Raw genomic sequence first — 18,149 nt, 5'->3', positions numbered from 1 at the left:
TTTCCAAGCTGCCCAGTTCATCCTTTTAATTCATGTCAGGATAATAAGGTTGTTCACAATCAACTCATGCAAGACAACTGTACTCTGAACTTTAACTCCCACATGTAAGTAAATACCACCATCTGCTTAAGCAATAAAGAAATCCACGTCCACCCACAAGTGTGGTAACTCCTTCTGTCACACCTGTCTATCTGGTGTGGGGCTTCCCTAGGAATCACTCACCTGCACAGATCTGAAGGTAGTAATGAAAGGCAACATGATATGATAGCCTGGTCCACTGGGGCTAGTTAGTAAAGCTCCTCCCCTGCAAAAAAGATGTTTCAATTTGACAAAATTATAAAGAGAGAAATTCTCCTCCCGAATCTAAAATGCTATAATAAATATTTACTCTTACTCATGCTACTGACTAACAAATCTCACTAAAATGAGTTATTCGGGATGAACAACTGCTGCTGAAAATATCTACCACATTAAAAAAATGAAAAGACTAAATTAAACTGCCCATGTTCCCAATCACATCTCTGGATCTCCAGAACCGCTCTCATGTTCAAAGGATTCTCCTTGGTCTTTGACCTCCTCACAGATATTTGTGAAAAAAATTCTAATGGCTTTCAGTGTAATATTTTAATTATACATAACAAGAGCTAAATTAAAATATAATACATTAAATCACCAGGTTGGAAAAAAAAAACCCACAAACTTTCAAGGAAGGAGAAAACATATGAGACTCATGGTTCTTTTCATCTAACTACAATTAAAATATTGATACACAAAATTCTGAGCAAAAACAACAAAAAATTAGCATGGAAAGATGTGGGGTGAAAGGATTAAGTTTATAAATAGGTATTGGGGGCCGGCACTGTGGTGGAGCAGGTAAATCTGCTGCCTGCAGAGCCAGCATCCCATATGGGTGCCAGTTCGAGTCCTGGCTGCTCCACTTCTGATCCAGCTCTCTGCTATGGCCTGGGAAAGCAGTGGAGGATGGCCCAAGTGCTTGGGCCCTGCACCTGCATGGGAAACCCAGCGGAAGCTCCTGGCTCCTGGCTTCAGCCATTGAGGCCATCTGGGGAGTGAACCAGCAGATGGAAGACTGTCTGTCTCTTTCTCTCTCTCTGCCTCTCTGTAACTGCTTTTCAAATAAATAAATCTTTAAAAAAAAAAAATCTAGAACCCCTTGCTATACTTAAAAAAAATAATGAACAGGTATGGATTTGTTCATCAAATTCTGCAATAAAGGAACTATGAAAGCATATACTGGCAATTATAAAAAGGAGACATCTGGGGAGCAAATAAAGAAGTCCTATGTTACATAACGAACAGAACTCAGCTACCTGTATGGTAAACATAAATGAGCTTGCAAAGAAGTCCAAAACTTATGATGAGCTATTTGAGACCGAACACTAATTCGTATCTTGAAATGTTCTTTCCTTGGTTTTAATGTCTGAAAAACAATGCTAAAGTGGAAGGAAATCTGAATTCATCCGTCACGTCTCACATTGGAGTGCTCCCTGCTAAAACATACCACTAAATCTGCACTTTTTCTATGACTCAGGAGGGAGCTAAATGTAGAAATAACATTTTTAGGGGAGATGATGCAAACAATCAAAAAGTTGAAGCTCTTTTTGAATACACCACTATTCCAATTTCTCAACCAACCGTCCTCCCTCTTCACAGTCAGTATCAGAAGGATCTGGTGTCAACTATGTTGAAAGAAAAAAAAAACAGTACACCAACTCAACTAAAGAGCAAGTAGCATATCCTACTCCGTTCCTCTCTTCCAGTTGAAAGGATGAAGTAGGTGGGTCATCTGTGTCTCACTTCTGTCCTCTGAGGTCCAGGGATTAACCAACGCCATGGTCATTATGGTCTTTTAAGACATAACCAGGGGCTGGTGCTGTGGCATAGTGGGTAAAGCCGCCGCCTGGCATGCCAGTATCCCATATGGACGCCGGTTCGAGTCCTGACTGCTCTACTTCCGATCCCGCTCTCTGCTGTGGCCTGGGACAGCAGAAGATGGCCCAAGACCTTTGGCCTCTGCACCCTCATGGGAGACCCGGAAGAAGCTCCTGGCTTCAGATTGGCACAGCTCCAACCATAGTGGCCATAGTGGCCAACTGGAGTGAACCAGCGGATGGAAGACCTCTATCTCTCTACCTCTGCCTCTGTAATTGCCTTCAAATGAATAGATAAATCTTAAAAAAAAAAAAAAAAAAAAAAAAGACATAACCAGATGAAACGAATCTTAGGAAACAACCATACGCAGGACCACGTTTTCTAAAAGCATGTATGGCAGCAAACTAAAAGCCCGCACAGTTCTATGCACTATAAACGATTTAGTCACTTCTTCAGTTACTTGTAGAGTGACTACTTCTTTCCTTTTTCATCTTTCTACAAATCATCGAGTTCACTGTGTACCAGGAATACCCACAAGGAGTCTTAATCTCTGCACAAAACGAACACAGAAGTAAAACGGCCCGACACTTGTAGAGTGCTCCCCAAAGCCTGCATTATCCCCTCCTCACACCATGCTTTCCCGACCGCTGGGCCGAAAAGTACGTCCAGGACTGGGCAGTGCTCGCCCGGACGCGGCTGGGGACGTGCCCCGTCCACCCGTCTAGAACCCGAGCTGACTGCACGCGCCGCTCACCTGTAGTAGACAGCCAGGTGTCCCTCCTCGATCTTGTGGATGGAGGCGTAGAGGAGGACAGCCACCAGCCCCACCACCGCAGCCACCAGCACCCGGGCTTGAGTCATATTCATCCTTGTCGCTCCTAGGCGAGCGAGGCAACGACCCTCAGCCCCATGAGTGACAGGCCCGCTCCCCCCTCCCTCCTCCGGGGAGCCGGCGCCCCCTCACAGGCTGCGCGGGCGAGTGCGGCGCCCTTTTCCCCGCATTTCTCCTTCCTCTCACAGCCCGCTTTCCCCTCGCCAGCCCCTCCGCCCGAGGTGGCCCGCGGGCCGCTCCTGCTCGGTGAGCGTCGCGACGCCCCCTCCCCACCGCCGCTCAGTCTGTAGAAGGCGCCGAGAACACGCCCAGCCCTAGGCTCCGGAAGGGGAGACCCCCTCGGCCGCGCCTCACCGATCAGTGACGCATCGCCCCCTCCCGCACGTGCAGCCGCCTCCCGGGCCGCGCCAACCGCCGCCAACAGCCGGCCCCGCCCACTCTCCCTGCACTGCGCCTGCGCTAAAACGCACAGGCACGCAGTGCCCCGCCTGCGACTAGGAACGGGAAGCGAGGGGGCCAAAATACTCCAGCCACCCTTGCACTCCAGTTAGGAGGTGGGACGCTTCCTCCTGTGTGCACTGCTGGTGAGCTGGTGAGGAAAAGCGGTACTCTGGGGGAAGCGGGGATAGGAAAGGCCTGTCCGACAAGAAACCAGTCGGTTTGCTTTTGTGCAGAGAACCCGCTGCCCCACTCTCAATGCGGTAGCTGTTCCTTTTGTGTCTTTTTTTTTTTTTTTTTTTTGGACGTATTCCGAACCCTACTGTGCGGCAACACGTGCTCCTGGCGCGGACCGTGCACTTCTGGGGCAACCAGACTTGTTCGCTGTAAAAGGACGAGGAAACTGTTCGGTCTACCTGCATCACTCATTCAAGTTTTTTCCTTGGTTTTTGTCGGTGTGAGAGAGAGAGAGAATAGTTGTGCACGAATGCTGACCAGTTAGGGCTTTAGCGTGGCCGTCCCGGCGACAAGAAGAGTGGGCGAGCGCAGTGAGGGGCGCGGCGCTCCTCTTGGAAGCCCAAAGGGAGCCAACCATAAGCACTTGAGTTGTCTGAAAGCCTGTGGGATGGAAAGCAGTGGTTTGGTGGGCTAGGATAGGACCGGATTATTTTTAAAGTCGGGAATGCACTTTTTTCCCCCTGCTGATGGGGGCACTGGATGTTTAGGGGGCAGGAAGAACTTTCGCTGCATATTCTGTTGTTTTCAAGTTTTGCACCATGTACATATATTACCCAAAATGAAAAAGGGCAAAGGAAAAGGGTCGAGTCTGGCATGAGATGGATTAATACAAGGAAAGTAAGCCCCGCATGTTAGTGTAGGTTGGTCAGAAATGGCTTCTGCTTTCGAAGGCTAGTGGTGGGAGGCCACAATTGGACAGGGCTGAGTAAGGTTGGAGGGGCTTCTAATCTGGAGCAGACATGGGAACACAGTGCTTTAGGAATCTGCAAAATGGCTGTGAAGATAGACTGAAGGCAGGGAAGCCAAATAGTTAAGAAACTGCAGGCCTGAGCTTATACCGGCAGTAGCAGTGAAATGAAAGATAATCAAAATTCAATTCCTCATTAAAGCAGTCGTTCCCAGATCACTTTACCCACTTCCTTTAATAAATTCACTTATCTGTATCATTCATCTGATTTTTATTTCATAGGAATGTCAGGGCTCCTGTTCCAAACTTATCTATAATAACTTCCAAATTATATTTGCAGACTTAGCTATATTAACTTCCAAAAACTGTATTTTCTGGATGTACTTTCTTAGTTCTTCATAGGTTCGCAAATGAAACATATTTCACGACTGTCATTCAAAGCAGAAAAGATGTTACCAAACAAAAAACTACAGCGGTCTGCTTTGCACCAAACGCTAAAGTTTGGAGGTAATCTTACTGTGGTCTGTTCTGACTCACACCAACTGCCCCGACAGCCTCTCAGCCACACACCATCAAAATGGCCCCTACTCTAGCAAATTTTTACCAATTAATACAATGATATTAAAAACACATGGTCATTGAAACAAATTCTTAATAATTCTAGTGCTTGGGAGGCCTGCAAATGGTCAGACCTGCAGATAAGCACTTTTATTGTACAGTCTGAGTTAACTGTTTCTGATCTTGCCATCTAGTTTAGTATCTTCCAAGCATCAAATACCCAATAAATGTTTATTATTAAAACATGGGGAGGGGCCGACACTGTAGTGGAGTAGCTAAAGCATCCACCTGAAGTATTGGCATCCCATATGGGTGCCAGTTTGAGACCTGGCTGCTCCACTTCTGATCCAGCTCTCTGCTATGGCCTGGGGAAGCAGTAAAAGATGGCCCAGATCCTTAGTCCTCTGCACCCACGTGGGAGACCTGGAAGAAGCTCCTGGCTCCTGGCTTTGGATGAGCTCAGCTCCTGCAGTTGTGGCCATTTGGGGAGTGAACCAGTAGATGGAACACCTCTCTCTCTCTCTCTCTGTAACTCTGACTCTCAAGTAAATAAATCTTTAAAACAAAAACAAAAGCCCTGGGGAGCAGGCATTTAGAGATGCCTGTGTCCCTGTATTGGAGCGCCTTGGTTTGATTCCCAGCTTCCTCTCCTGACTGCAGCTTAACAACCAATACAGATGCTGAGGCTGCAGTGTTGTCTCAAGTAATGGAGTTTCTGCCACTCACATGAGAGACCTGGCTTGAATTCCTGGCTCCTGCCTCCTAGTTTCAGACTCAGCCTAGACCCTGTTGTTGCAGGCATTTGGGGAATGAACCAGCAGATGGCAGCCCTGAGTAGCTCTTAAATAAATTTAAAAAAATTTTGGAAATAGGGATGCAAAAGAGACTGCCTGTTACTGTAACTGATAGAGAAACAGTGGTATGTGGTTATTAAAGACTACAGGAGGAAACAATCATAAGGTTTCACATTTGTGTCACTGTTAGTAAATATGGGCAGGGTGGGACTATGACATCGGTTTATAGGACAAAATATGAGCATGACTTTTGACGTGAGTAGTGATAGGATATCACAGAAGAAAACACTCAGAGAAGTTGCCAACACTAACTTTACGCTAAATCCTGAAAGTACAGGGAAAGTATTATGTTATTCTGTGCTCCAGTTCCACCTCCTGGAACTTTCACATTTTCCTAAACTATATTCAACTATTACATCATAAAAACCTATTATAGGGGCCAGCACTGTGGCGTAGCAGGTAAAGCCGCTGCCTGCAGTGCTGGCATCCCATATGGTCACCGGTTTGAGTCCCAGCTGCTCCACTTCCGATCCAGCTCTCTGCTATGACCTGGGAAAGCAGTAGATGGCCCAAGTCCTTGGGCCCCTACACCCACGTGGGAGACCCGGAAGAAGCTCTTGCCTCCTGGCTTTGGATCGGCGCAGCTCTGGCCATTGCAGACAATTGGGGAGTGGACCAGTGGATGGAAGACCTCTCTCTCTCTGCCTCTGCGCCTTTCTGTAACTTTGACTTTCAAATAAATAAATAAATCTTTAAAAAAAAACCTATTATAATGAATAGAGATTCAAAAGGTAATTTTAAAATCATTTAATATACAAAGTGAAAAACTATAATATAAAAGCATTTCACATTTAAAAAAATACCTTCTAAATTATTTAGTAGATGATAGAGATCCACAGTCCTTTACCTGAAACCCTTGGAGCCAGATGTTTCAGTAATATGAAATGTTCAGATTTTATGAAGGTAATTCAGTGCATGTACCATACTACATTAACCCTCAGCAGAGTCTGGCAGCACCCCAACTCGCCCCCTGCAGTGATCAGACACATTACTATTTCTGCAGCAAAAAAATCAATATTCACACTAAATGGGATAAGTAGAGTCAATGTCAGTTCAGATTATATTTGCCAAATGAGTTCTGCAGCCAGACTTATGAGAACCTTGTTTTCAAAAATTTTTGGATTTTGGAATTGTAATTACAAACAAGGAAGTACAGACCTTTATAAACATACATGATAAAACAAAAGAATGTTTAAACAAATGATCCATTTTTACAAATGAAAGAACCTATGAGCTTTCAAACACATTATAAATTAACAGGTATCTTCTCTCTGATATTAAATGTACATCTTAAATACATATACACATAGCATACAACATGATTTATGAGAGTCAACTGGTATTAAAGGCAAAGATGCACAATCCCTTCTGAATGAAGAAAATTAAGTGTGTGGCAAAAATTAAAAATGGGATTAAGCCAACTCCTTATGATGCCACGAAGTATACTTTTTGAGTACAACACAAGGAGGTAGGGTTTATTCTTCAGGAAGTACAATTTTACTTGTGAGCAGTCTCTTCCACAGAAACACAGGTAGACAACTTAAAATATGTTAGACGAGGTTTTCTTCTCTAAGTTTGGCTTTATGTCAAAAGTGAAAACTTTAAAAGGTATTTTTAGTCAGTTAAATACATAATGTTTATCAAGTTTGAAGATGAATGGGTCATAAAGATGATCCTAAGAAGCTGTAGTATTAAATATTTAAACAAGTCTACTGACTTTTTATAAAATCCTATTTGTTCAGAGCTCAAAATTCCTCAAAATCAAAATATTGTGCTTATAAAATTGTGCATAGTTTATGATCATGGCCATTTCTCAGTTGACGTGTTTCAAGATGGGTTTTCATGGAGAAAAAACAAATTTCCAACACGTGCAGCAACAACTTCCACAGGCTTGCGGACAGTGAACAAGTAGCAAATCATCCTGTTAACCAACTCCAATCTAGATTCTAAAGGCAGGAAGAAGTTAAAATTAGCTGTTGACTGTAAATAGTAAGTATATGGGTATTAATTTTTGCAAGTTTTCTGTAATGATTAATGAAAGAGGAAATACAGACTTGACATTGAGACTAAATGTAGTAAAAGTTAATGCAGTAAACATTTTGTTGTAATTTCCTCTAGTTTTAACAATTCAATAATTTGAACAAATCCTAAAAAACACACTTGTATTATACAAACTATATTAACATTTATATTCAGCAGGTACTGTATTGGAATTATAGTAAAAGTCCCATTTTATTTGAACAAATTGACTACTAGAGCAAAAATGTACAAACCATTTAATTTCAGTAGGCACATTACAAAGAAAGCCTTAACCACTCATTTATTTTGACCAAAGTGATTACTGATGACACAATTCTAGTACATCCCTGAGCAATAGAGAATGGGGGATTTGAGGTTAACGATATTCCTCAAATGTTCTTCTGAACTCTATTCCCTGTATATGCATCTGGAATGCCAGATAAGGCTAGCTTGGAACATTAAGGCCTTTATACCCAACATACCTAAAATACATGTCCATAGTCAAACAAAACTTACCATCATACTATTGCCCTGTTCCTCATTTGCTTCACGGATAATAGTGCTTAAATGGCCAAGACAATTCAAATTTTCTTCTATCATTTGTGCAAAAGTGTCCCTGCAGGATAAATGAACAAAGCCTTTTAAAATTCAGCAAAGTGCCATAAGAATTTCCACTACTTTCTGGTCTTCTGGGGCAGGATGACCCCTGCCCTTTTTGCAAGCCAGCAAACCACTGCAGGTGACTCCTGTAGTCTTCAGTTTCCTCAGCCCTCCCACCCCAGGCAGACTCCTGCTTCTTCCAAGCTGCTGCCTCTGCCTAACTCTAATGATAAGAAGTCCATTCTGGCCAGCGCCGCAGCTCACTAGGCTAATCCTCCGCCTGCGGCGCCAGCACACCGGGTTCTAGTCCCAGTTGGGGCACTGGATTCTGTCCCGGTTGCCCCTCTTCCAGGCCAGCTCTCTGCTGTGGCCAGGGAGTACAGTGGAGGATGGTCCAGGTCCTTGGGCCCTGCACCCGCATGGGAGACCAGGAGAAGCACCTGGCTCCTGCCTTCAGATCAGCACAGTGCGCCAGCCACAGCGGCCATTGGAGAGTGAACCAACGGCAAAAGGAAGACCTTTCTCTCTGTCTCTCTCTCAATGTCTAACTCTGCTTGTCAAAAACAAAAACAAAAACAAAAAAAAAACAAAGTCCATTCTAACTTCAATGTAATTTTCCTCTGAAATGTAAACAGTATTTGCATAAAACATTTTTTCCACGGGTGAAAAAAACGATCCTTGGCACAGTTGAAAGGTCTCTTGGTTTATGGAATATTTGTCATTTCTTACAAGTAGTAAAACACCAGCACGTTTATTTCAGACACAAAAGTAGGAAAGAAGCTACAGAAGTATTATGTGTTCCACAGATAGCAGAGAATGTGAAAAGGTCTGGCTGTAACCTACAGATGACAGCAATGCAAAGGAAAACAAGCAAGCTGATGCATTAGGACAACAGAAGATAGGGGAGCCCAGACCGAGAAGTTTCCCTGGAAGTCTGTATTTGAAGGAGATCATGATTCTGGTTTCTACCTTTGTGCTTCTTCTTTCATGTGGCCTGCACCATCAGTCCCTGCTCTACTAGTCAGTTCTAGGCTATGGTTAACAGCTGCTATTAGCTTAGAAATAAATTCTGATTCAGTTCTTATTCAACAGATGAAACACTCAGCTGGGGGCCAACATTGTGGCATAGCTGGTAAGGCTGCTGCCAGCGGCGCTGGTATCCCATATGGGTGCTAGTTCGAGTCCTGGCTGCTGTACTTCCAACTGTTGCAGCCATTTGGAGGAGTGTACCAGTGGATGGAAGATATCCATCTTTGTCTCTTCCTTTCTCCCTTCCTATCTTCCTTCCTCCTTCCCTCTCTCTAAAATTCTGCCTTCCAAATAAATAGATAAATTAATAAATAAATCCTTAAAAGAAAGAAAAGAAACACTGAGCCAACAGTTTTTAATCCTTGGTAGTTAGGTAAGTACCAAAGGTACAGTGTAATTGAAATCAGTTTTCCTTTATAATATATTCCTTCTTGCTACACTTTTATGAAGAACCACATCTTAAATTGAAAATTTGTGTAGAGGTGGTATTTGTAACTATTATTATCCCTTTAACAAACCAAAATGCCTTTAATGAAAGCAAAAATGTTAAAAATGTTTTAAATTTTACTTACTAAAACTGATTAATGGACTATTTGCTACAAAGTCTATGTAATTAACTATAGCTTGTGCTATGCTTGTAGATGTACTACATTTGGGCCAAATATACAAAGATATACCCTGGGACTTGCTTTCTTTAAAAAAAATAAAATACCTGATATCAGCTTGCCTTCCTGCCATGTGCTTTTCTCTCATAAAAGCGTACAGAATGTTCAACTGCATGGCCTCCTGAGCAGTGATGTAACATGGCTGCACTTCTGCAAAGCTAATTATGGACAGAACTTCCAGGAAGTGCTGGTGCCGTAGAGGTCTCCATGAGTTGTGAGAAAAGCGACAATGCACGAGCTAGCAAAGAGCCACTGGCCCTGGATACGGTACATCTTATGCTGAGAAAATAACAAATGGATAGTATTCAGCTTTTAGCAGAAGAGTAGAAATTAATAAAAGAAATGCAGGGATTAAATGAGTTCTCATTTGCAAAATCAACTTAGGGCACTGAAAAAAAGTCTGATTTCAGAAATGCTAAGTAATAAAATAGAGTAGATCTTAAGAGTTTATTAGAAGTATAATCAAGGATCCCAAAATTACAAATGCAAAAAGATAATATATTTTCTTAAACAGATAAACAGTTAAGGAAAGAATAAGGTTTGGGTAAAAGAAATTGGTAAGCCAATAACAGAAAAGACTTAAAACTTGGACTTAGCTCAAATTAAGCAACATTGGTTGAATATTTACTTCCCACACACTTTAAATACACTGTCTACACAAATTGTCAGAGCAGTTTTTTCAGAGTTCTCATTTTAAAGGTGAGGAATATGAACATTTAAAAGTCAAGTGAGTTGCCCAAGATTATTACAAAGAGACATTCAACCCTGGTCTGAAGTCACCAAGGACCACCTTAACTACCATACTTTACTGCTTCATTCCTACCACTGCTCTGAAAACACAACTATCTATTGTTACAAAGTGAACCCACCCATCTTGAGGAGTTACCACGCATGACAGAGGATGTTCACGTTGTGCTGAAGTTGGGGGCAGCCATGCTGATGCCTGAGGGGTTACTGTGCCCTCTAAACTGGATCCTACAAGAGACCGGGCAGAACTCTGTGTCTGAAGAGGGGAAAAAATAAAAACCAAAAGATAAGAAGCAAGCACCTCATTCCTAATATTTAAATTTCTTTCCCTACTTATATATGCAGAATATTTACAAAACTATTCCCACCTGGACACACCACCACTAACTATCCTGGATTTGGCCTTTTCTTCATTGACTAAAATGAAATGTATCTGCCCCTCTAATACCACTTTAGTTGGGGTGGGGAGAACCTACTTAAACAAAAGGTAGATTTCATGATAGCCACATCTATCCTAATACTCCAGGGCTGAGAGGAGTATAAAAACAGAAGAACTGAAAAGGAGAGTGATAACAGGATAATCATGAAGTCCCGCATCTCAACAGCTAGTCCAGACACCAAGCAAAGAACATGAACCTCAACCCAACACAAAATACATCTTTAAGAGGCTCCAGCTCATGCTGATAAAAATCCTTTTTGCAGGGAGTAATAACTACTCAGTCACCTTAAATTACTTATTAAAATTACTTACACAGGCAATTTTAAGGAGATGCCATATTTCTTTCTGCCTCTTTCCTTGCATAAACATGACAGTATTGTCAGCTTCTTTGATGTCACTGAGGGCCACTTCCACCTTGGGGAGTAGATCAATAATCTTCTGCTTACAGCCCAACAACTTGCTGGAGAGATCAAATCAGTTCAGATAGCTTACACAAACCCAAAGACTTACATAGCAGACTCCCAAACACAACTAGGGAAATTACCACAATCAGCATGAGATTTAATGACTGATCTGAGATTTAATGGCTGATTCCCAACCCAAAGTACTGCTAGAACTCTTCCTACGTCTAGTATATTCACCAGTGAGGGTATTACACTTCAAAAAGAACATGATAAAGTATTCTGTCTTTTCAGTAGGAAATAAGCAATTTTTCTACCTTAGATGGCCAAACAGCTCCTTAAGAACTCGGTCCTGACTCTGCACAGTATGCACAATGATCTTCACCATCTCTGTGCTGTCGCTGTAGGAATGATCTATAAAACACTTTAGTCAGCGGATGTAACTTTCCTTCTGCATAAACAAAACAGCCTCCAAACAAAAACTTCATAAAAGCTTGAAACTAATTAATAAGTGTCTCCATTTATACTAAAAATTGGGTGATGACAGAAAATTTTAAGATTATCTAAAAACAATTCTGTTTATCAAAGAATAAAGCTGTGTTTGTGCCTGTGTGTCCAAAGTATATATAAATCTATACCTGTACCTTCAGAGACATTAGTTGCCTGTGCTTCAGAAGAACAGTTTTGTCTATCATTAAATCATCCTAACCCAAACCCCAAACACACATACAGCCTCTGGCCAACAGACTGATTTTTCTTGGATAATTATCATCACTTATTTAGAAACATAATCAAATAATACATCAAACTTTCACTACCTCCAATAAAGAGGTCTTTGCCCCAAAAAGCTTGCTTAAAATTTCATGTTTATTCATCTGTGAACAGCCCACAAAAACCCTGAAAAAACTTGACTGACTTAAACCAAATCTGACATATTAATATCTGTTACTTATGGGCGCTGGTTTGAGACTCCATTTCTGATCCAGCTTTCTGCTATGGCCTGGGAAAGGAGTAGAAGATGGCCCAAGTCCTTGGGCCCCTGCACCCACGTGGGAGACCTTGAAGAAGCTCCTGCTTCCTGGCTTCAGACTGGCGCAGCTCCGGCCATTGTGGCCAATTGGGGAGTGAACCACTGGATGGAAGCTCGCTCTCGCTCTCTCTCTCTCTCTCTCTCTGCCTCTCCTCTCTCTGTGTAACTCTGCCTTTCAAATACATAAATAAATCTTTAAAAAAAAAAAAAAGCTGTGTTCTGTTGTGGTGCAGTGGGTTAAGCCACCACTTGCAATGTTGGCATACCATATGTCCTGCATACAATTTGTCTGGTGGCTCCACTTCCTATCCAGCTCACCACTAATGATCCTAGGAAGGTAGAGTGATGGCCAAAGTGCTTGGGTTCCTGTCACCCATGTGGGAGACCTGGATGATGTTCCAGGCTCCTGGCTTCAGCCTGGCCCAGCCTGGGCTACTACAGCCATTTGAGGGAATGAACCAGCAAACGGAAGATGAATCTCCCCGGACCCCCTACCACCTCTTCCTTTCAAATAAATCTTAAAAAAATAAAAACACAGTGTGATTTGTTATAACTCCAAAGATTTCCTCCATAATTCAACTTTATTCTCCATACATCTCTCACTTTTCCATCACTAAGAACAAGAGATGAGGCCCCCAAACTGTTCTTTTCCAAATAGCTCTCCTGCCCAAGTCCCACAGACCAGGCCTAAGAACTTTCTCATATAATTAGCTTCTTCAGCCAAAAACTATAGAACTACAGTCTTCTCCAGCAGGAAGAATGAAGAAAGTTGGTTTTCACCATGTTCAACTGAACAAAAAGTTTCAACTGTAAGCTAGAAAATATACCAGAGACTATACATCAAGTGTGATTATATAAGTCTCAATGATGGGCAAAACTTGTCACAACTAGTCACTCAAGGTGACTCAGTTCAAGGAAACTACCTGGATAGCAAATTTATTTTTCTGATTTGCTGATATACTGACTGGGCTACTACAAATTTTTTGACTGAGTCAGTAGATAAAATTGTGTATATCTTCATTTACAATGTCTCAATCATTTACTAGAAGACTGGGAGACATGAATATTGATTAAAGGAAAACATTTTAGGGGCTGGCATTGTGGTATAATGGGTAAAGCCATGGTCTATGGTGCTAGCATCCCATGTGGGCAGTAGTATGAATCCTGGCTGCTCCATTTTCAATCCACCTCCCTGCTAATAAGCCTGGGAAAGCAGTGGAAGATGGCCCAAGTGCTTGGGCCCCTGCACCCACATGGGAGACTTGGAAGAAGTTCCTAGCTCTTGGCTTCAGCCTGGCCCAGTTCTGACTGTTGTGGCCACTTGACCAGTGGATGGTTCACTCTTCAAGTGGCCACAACAGTCAGAACTGTTCTTTCTTTCAAATAAATATTTTTTAAAAAATTTTTTAAAAAAAGAACTGATGTATTTGAAATCTTAAATTTTAGTATTTTACTCTCACTTAAATCACAATTTTGTTAAAATCTTCAAATTTTTGTCTTCTTTTTATTCCACCAATAGAATCCTAATCTTGGATCAATTCAACCATTTGCTTTAACAGGTACTGTACCTAAGCTACTAAACATATAGATATGTTTTTATCGCTCACTCAGTTATCAGATTTTCACTTCTACTCTGGATTAATATATGTTCTTGATCAGCAACACCTTCCATTGCACACAACAGCTTTTAAAAGTCTTTAGCACATTCCTGATATCATGAGGTCATAACCTCTTTCGTTAGTTAACCTCACTACCTGCTTTCAGGATAGCAGTCAAAGGCAGTAAAAACTCTGACCTTACAACCCCTATTCCTACAAAAGAATCTGTATGGACATCTATTCTCCCTTTAATACCAATGGCAGCAAAGCCAATCCCTCCTACTAATCTCTGTAGTCAACTTCCCAAATTGTTCAGGAACCATGAGCTTTTGGCTTTTGGCCCCAGGCATATAATTATGCTCATGTGCTCCTGAAAACTGACCCCCTGTGAGTTTATATGTCTTTTTTTTTTTTTTTTTTTTTTTTTTTTGACAGGCAGAGTGGACAGTGAGAGAGAGAGACAGAGAGAAAGGTCTTCCTTTGCCGTTGGTTCACCCTCCAATGGCCGCCGCTGCAGCCGGCGCACCGCGCTGATCCGATGGCAGGAGCCAGGAGCCAGGTGCTTTTCCTGGTCTCCCATGGGGTGCAGGGCCCAAGCACCTGGGCCATCCTCCACTGCACTCCCTGGCCATAGCAGAGAGCTGGCCTGGAAGAAGGGCAACCGGGACAGAATCCGGCGCCCTGACCGGGACTTAGAACCCGGTGTGCCAGCGCCGCAAGGTGGAGGATTAGCCTATTGAGCCACGGCGCCGGAGTTTATATGTCCTTTTAGCTACTCACCTCTTCTTTCCTAAATAGCCAAGCTTCTGAAAAGAACAATCTAGATAAAGAATTTTCAAACTCAGCCTCAAAACTTCTTAAACTCCCCCAAAGGATTTTAAAGGAATCAAAACAAATTTTAAGATATTTGTATATTAATTCATTTAACTATATTTTCCAAAGCAAAAAAATTTCGTGAGTAAACTGGCATTGTTTTATATTTTTACAAATTTTTTTTTTTTTTTTTTGACAGGCAGAGTGGACAGTGAGAGAGAGAGACAGAGAGAAAGGTCTTCCTTTGCCGTTGGTTCACCCTCCAATGGCCGCCGCTGCAGCCGGCGCACCGCGCTGATCCTGGCAGGAGCCAGGAGCCAGGTGCTTTTCCTGGTCTCCCATGGGGTGCAGGGCCCAAGCACCTGGGCCATCCTCCACTGCACTCCCTGGCCATAGCAGAGAGCTGGCCTGGAAGAGGGGCAACCGGGACAGAATCCGGCGCCCCAACCGGGACTAGAACCCGGTGTGCCGGCGCCGCAAGGTGGAGGATTAGCCTATTGAGCCACGGCGCCGGCTTACAAATTTTTTTTTTTTTTAAAAGATTTATTTATTTAGTTGAAAGTCAGTTACGGGGGGGGGGGGGGGGCGAGGTCCTCCGTCTGCTGGTTCACTCCCCAATTGGCTGCAATGGCCAGAGCTGGGCCGATCTGAAGCCAGAAGCCAGGAGCTTCTTCCAGGTCTCCCACGCAGGTAGGGGCCCAAGGACTTGGGCCATCTTCTACTGCGTTCCCAGGCCACAGCAGAGAGCTGGACTAGAAGAGGAGCAGCCAGGACTCGAACCAGCGCCCATATGGGATGCCGGCCCTTCAGGCCAGGGCGTTAACCTGCTGTGCCACGGCGCCCGCCCCTATATTTTTACAAATCTTTTTTTAAAGATTTATTTTTATTATTTATTTGAAAGTCAGAGTTGCAAAGAGAGAGAAGGAGAGGCAGAGAGAGAGAGAGAGGTCTTCCACCCGCTGGTTTACTCCCAATTGGTCGTAATGGCCAGAGCTGCACCGATCTGAAGCCAGAAGCCAGGAACTTCTGGGTTTCCCATGCGGGTGCAGGGACCCAAGGATTTGAGCCATCTTCCACTGCTTTCCCAGGCCATAGCAGAAAGCTCTGGAAGTGGAGCAGCTGGGACACGAACTGGTGCCCATATGGGATGCCGGCACTACAGGCAGCTTTACCCACTATGCCACAGTGTCAGCCCCACAAATCTTTTTAATATTGCCACTGATCCCATCAGAAAAGTCAGCTTTGGGAAGCTGACACATTCCAGTGGGTGGACAGAAGTGTTCTAAAATTATAATTTTTTTAATTGAAACATGGAATTTTATCATTGACAATAAACATTGTTGGCCTATTCCCCCAAAGTCAAAGTAATTCATTATTTTTCACTTTCTTACTGAGAAAGAATCTGCTGAATACTCAAATGTGAATAGCCATGGTTTGTCTGACAGTCACTCTTTCAAGTAAAAATGATGTTCCATGAAAGAAGAGACCAGTCAGCTAGCAATGTAAATAGTTACTGAAGTGGTTTCCCTAAGACAACCATCAACTTCAGTGATAGCAGAAATACTTCACAGGTACTTCTCATTTATCACACAAAATATTAAAAATATGCACTCAAGGGCTGAGATTGTACTTTATCAAAAACATTCTTAAATGAAACCAGAACTTTATTTTAAACTATGAGTGAACGATGATGAAAAATATGACTATTGGCAAGCATAACGTGGTGCTAGTGTCATGATTCATACAAGGTGCAAACCATTTTACTCAAGAATGCTTTTGTACCATCAGTGAATATGACAACATGGTTATAAATGGCAAATAATGTCTTAGCATGATGAAAATAGCTTATCTTATACTCTGAAAGAGTTTCTAGGACTCTTAAGGGTCCATGAGCCATACTTAAAAGAACTGCTGGGGGGGCTGGTGCTGTGGTGTAGCAGGTAAAGCCACACCCTGCAGTGCCGGCATCCCATATGGGCGCCAGTTTGAGTCCTGGCTGCTCCACTTCCAATCCAGCTCCTTGCTATGGCCTGGGAAAGCAGTAGAAGACGGCCCAAGTCCTTGGATCCCTGCACCCATGTGGGAGACCTGGAAGAAGCTCCTGGCTCCTGGCTTTGGATCAGCACAGCTATAGCTGTTGCGGCCATCTAGACAATGAACCAGCAGATAAAAGACCTACCTCTCTCTCTCTCTCTCTGCCTCTCTGTAACTCTTCCTTTCAAATAATTAAATAAATCTTAAAAAAAAAAAAAAAAAAAAAAGAGAACTGTTGGCCTAGACTTACCTCCTCCATTTCTTTCCCTCCCAGTTCCCCCTAAAACCACTACAATCTGATTTCTATTTCCTAAGGTCATTATATTTTGCAAGGTCACAATGATGTCCCAACTGCTAAGTCCAGTGAATATTTTCATTGTTTATCATTTTCATCATTACTCTTTAACTCTGTAGCATTTTTTTTAAGATTTATTTATTTATTTGAAAGTCAGAGTTATACAGAGAGAGAAGGAAAGGCAGAGAAAGAGAGGTCTTTATCCACTGGTTCACTCCCCAATTAGCTGCTACAGCTGGAGCTGCGTCAATCCGAAGCCAGAAGCCAGGAGTTTCTTCCAGGTCTTCGAAGTGGGTACAGGGGCCCAAAAACTTGGGCCATCTTCCACTGCTTTCTCAGGCCACAGCAGAGAGCTGGATCGGATGTGGAATAGCCGGGACTCGAACCGGCACCCGTATGAGATGCTGGTGCCGCAGGTGGAGGCTTAGTCCCTAAATAATATCTTGCAGGTATGTAGTACCGGACAGTTTTCAAAGCATTTTCTCAAACATCCTTTTAAATACATTGCCACAGCATTCTCACTAAATAAGGAAAGCTAGGTTTCAACCCTATTTTGTAGAAGAGAGAATGAGTCACAGGGAGATTTGCCTGAAGTCACTTGGTCGGTAAAGCAGCCAATCTAGAATTCGGGCACTCTGATTCCCAATCCAGTGCTCTTTCTAGTAGACCACATTTAGCAGATGTTCAACAGCAATTGTTTCACCAATGAAACAAGCAATCAGTGGCTACTGCAGATGAAGGTATCATTTTCTTCCTCTTCTTTTTTTAAAGATTTATTTATTTGAAAGTCAGAGAGAGAAAAAGGGAGAGATAGAGAGAATCTTCTACCTATTGGTTCACTCCCTAGATGACTAAAACGGCCAACAGTGGGCCAGGGTAAAGCGAAGATCCATGGACTTCATCTGGATCTTCCACATTTGTGAAAGATGCCCAAACACACTTGGGCCATCTTCTGTTGCTTTTCCTGGTCTATTAGCCG

The 18,149-nt window shown here is 42.9% G+C and overlaps 2 protein-coding genes across 15 annotated transcripts in view; both read right to left on the bottom strand.

Moving 5' to 3' along the window:
* Nucleotides 1–3,161, bottom strand: part of ERLIN1 (ER lipid raft associated 1) — a 40,835-nt gene extending 37,674 nt beyond the window's left edge. For all 4 annotated transcript variants that reach the window (XR_007911086.3, XR_519178.5, XM_002718646.6 and 1 more), the window contains exons 1-3: nucleotides 3,080–3,161; nucleotides 2,648–2,771; nucleotides 223–304 (exon numbers count right to left, since the gene is read on the bottom strand). Coding sequence is in view for 2 of the 4 variants with exons in the window: in XM_002718646.6 (XP_002718692.1) it covers nucleotides 223–304; nucleotides 2,648–2,760 (195 nt within the window). In the remaining 2 variants the exon portion in view is untranslated. The remainder of the gene's footprint in view (nucleotides 1–222; nucleotides 305–2,647; nucleotides 2,772–3,079) is intronic.
* Nucleotides 3,162–6,232: 3,071 nt separating this feature from the next.
* CHUK (component of inhibitor of nuclear factor kappa B kinase complex) overlaps nucleotides 6,233–18,149 on the bottom strand; it is a 47,516-nt gene continuing 35,599 nt past the window's right edge. For 5 of the 11 annotated variants that reach the window (XM_089314515.1, XM_089314519.1, XM_089314517.1 and 2 more), the window contains 5 exons: nucleotides 11,718–11,814; nucleotides 11,312–11,459; nucleotides 10,683–10,816; nucleotides 8,036–8,135; nucleotides 6,233–7,446 (listed from right to left, as the gene is read on the bottom strand). In XM_089314515.1, coding sequence (XP_089170641.1) covers nucleotides 7,417–7,446; nucleotides 8,036–8,135; nucleotides 10,683–10,816; nucleotides 11,312–11,459; nucleotides 11,718–11,814 — 509 coding nt within the window. In that variant the 3' untranslated portion in view covers nucleotides 6,233–7,416. Of the gene's footprint in view, nucleotides 7,447–8,035; nucleotides 8,136–9,860; nucleotides 10,817–11,311; nucleotides 11,460–11,717; nucleotides 11,815–18,149 lie in introns of all 11 variants that reach the window. The other 6 variants (XR_016222028.1, XR_016222030.1, XR_016222029.1 and 3 more) reach the window with 3 other exon arrangements.

Source organism: Oryctolagus cuniculus, chromosome 15, assembly GCF_051225735.1.
Source record: "Oryctolagus cuniculus isolate XC-2025 breed Fujian yellow rabbit chromosome 15, ASM5122573v1, whole genome shotgun sequence".
Lineage (NCBI taxonomy): Eukaryota > Metazoa > Chordata > Mammalia > Lagomorpha > Leporidae > Oryctolagus > Oryctolagus cuniculus.
This window is presented reverse-complemented; position numbering and strand designations above follow the sequence as displayed.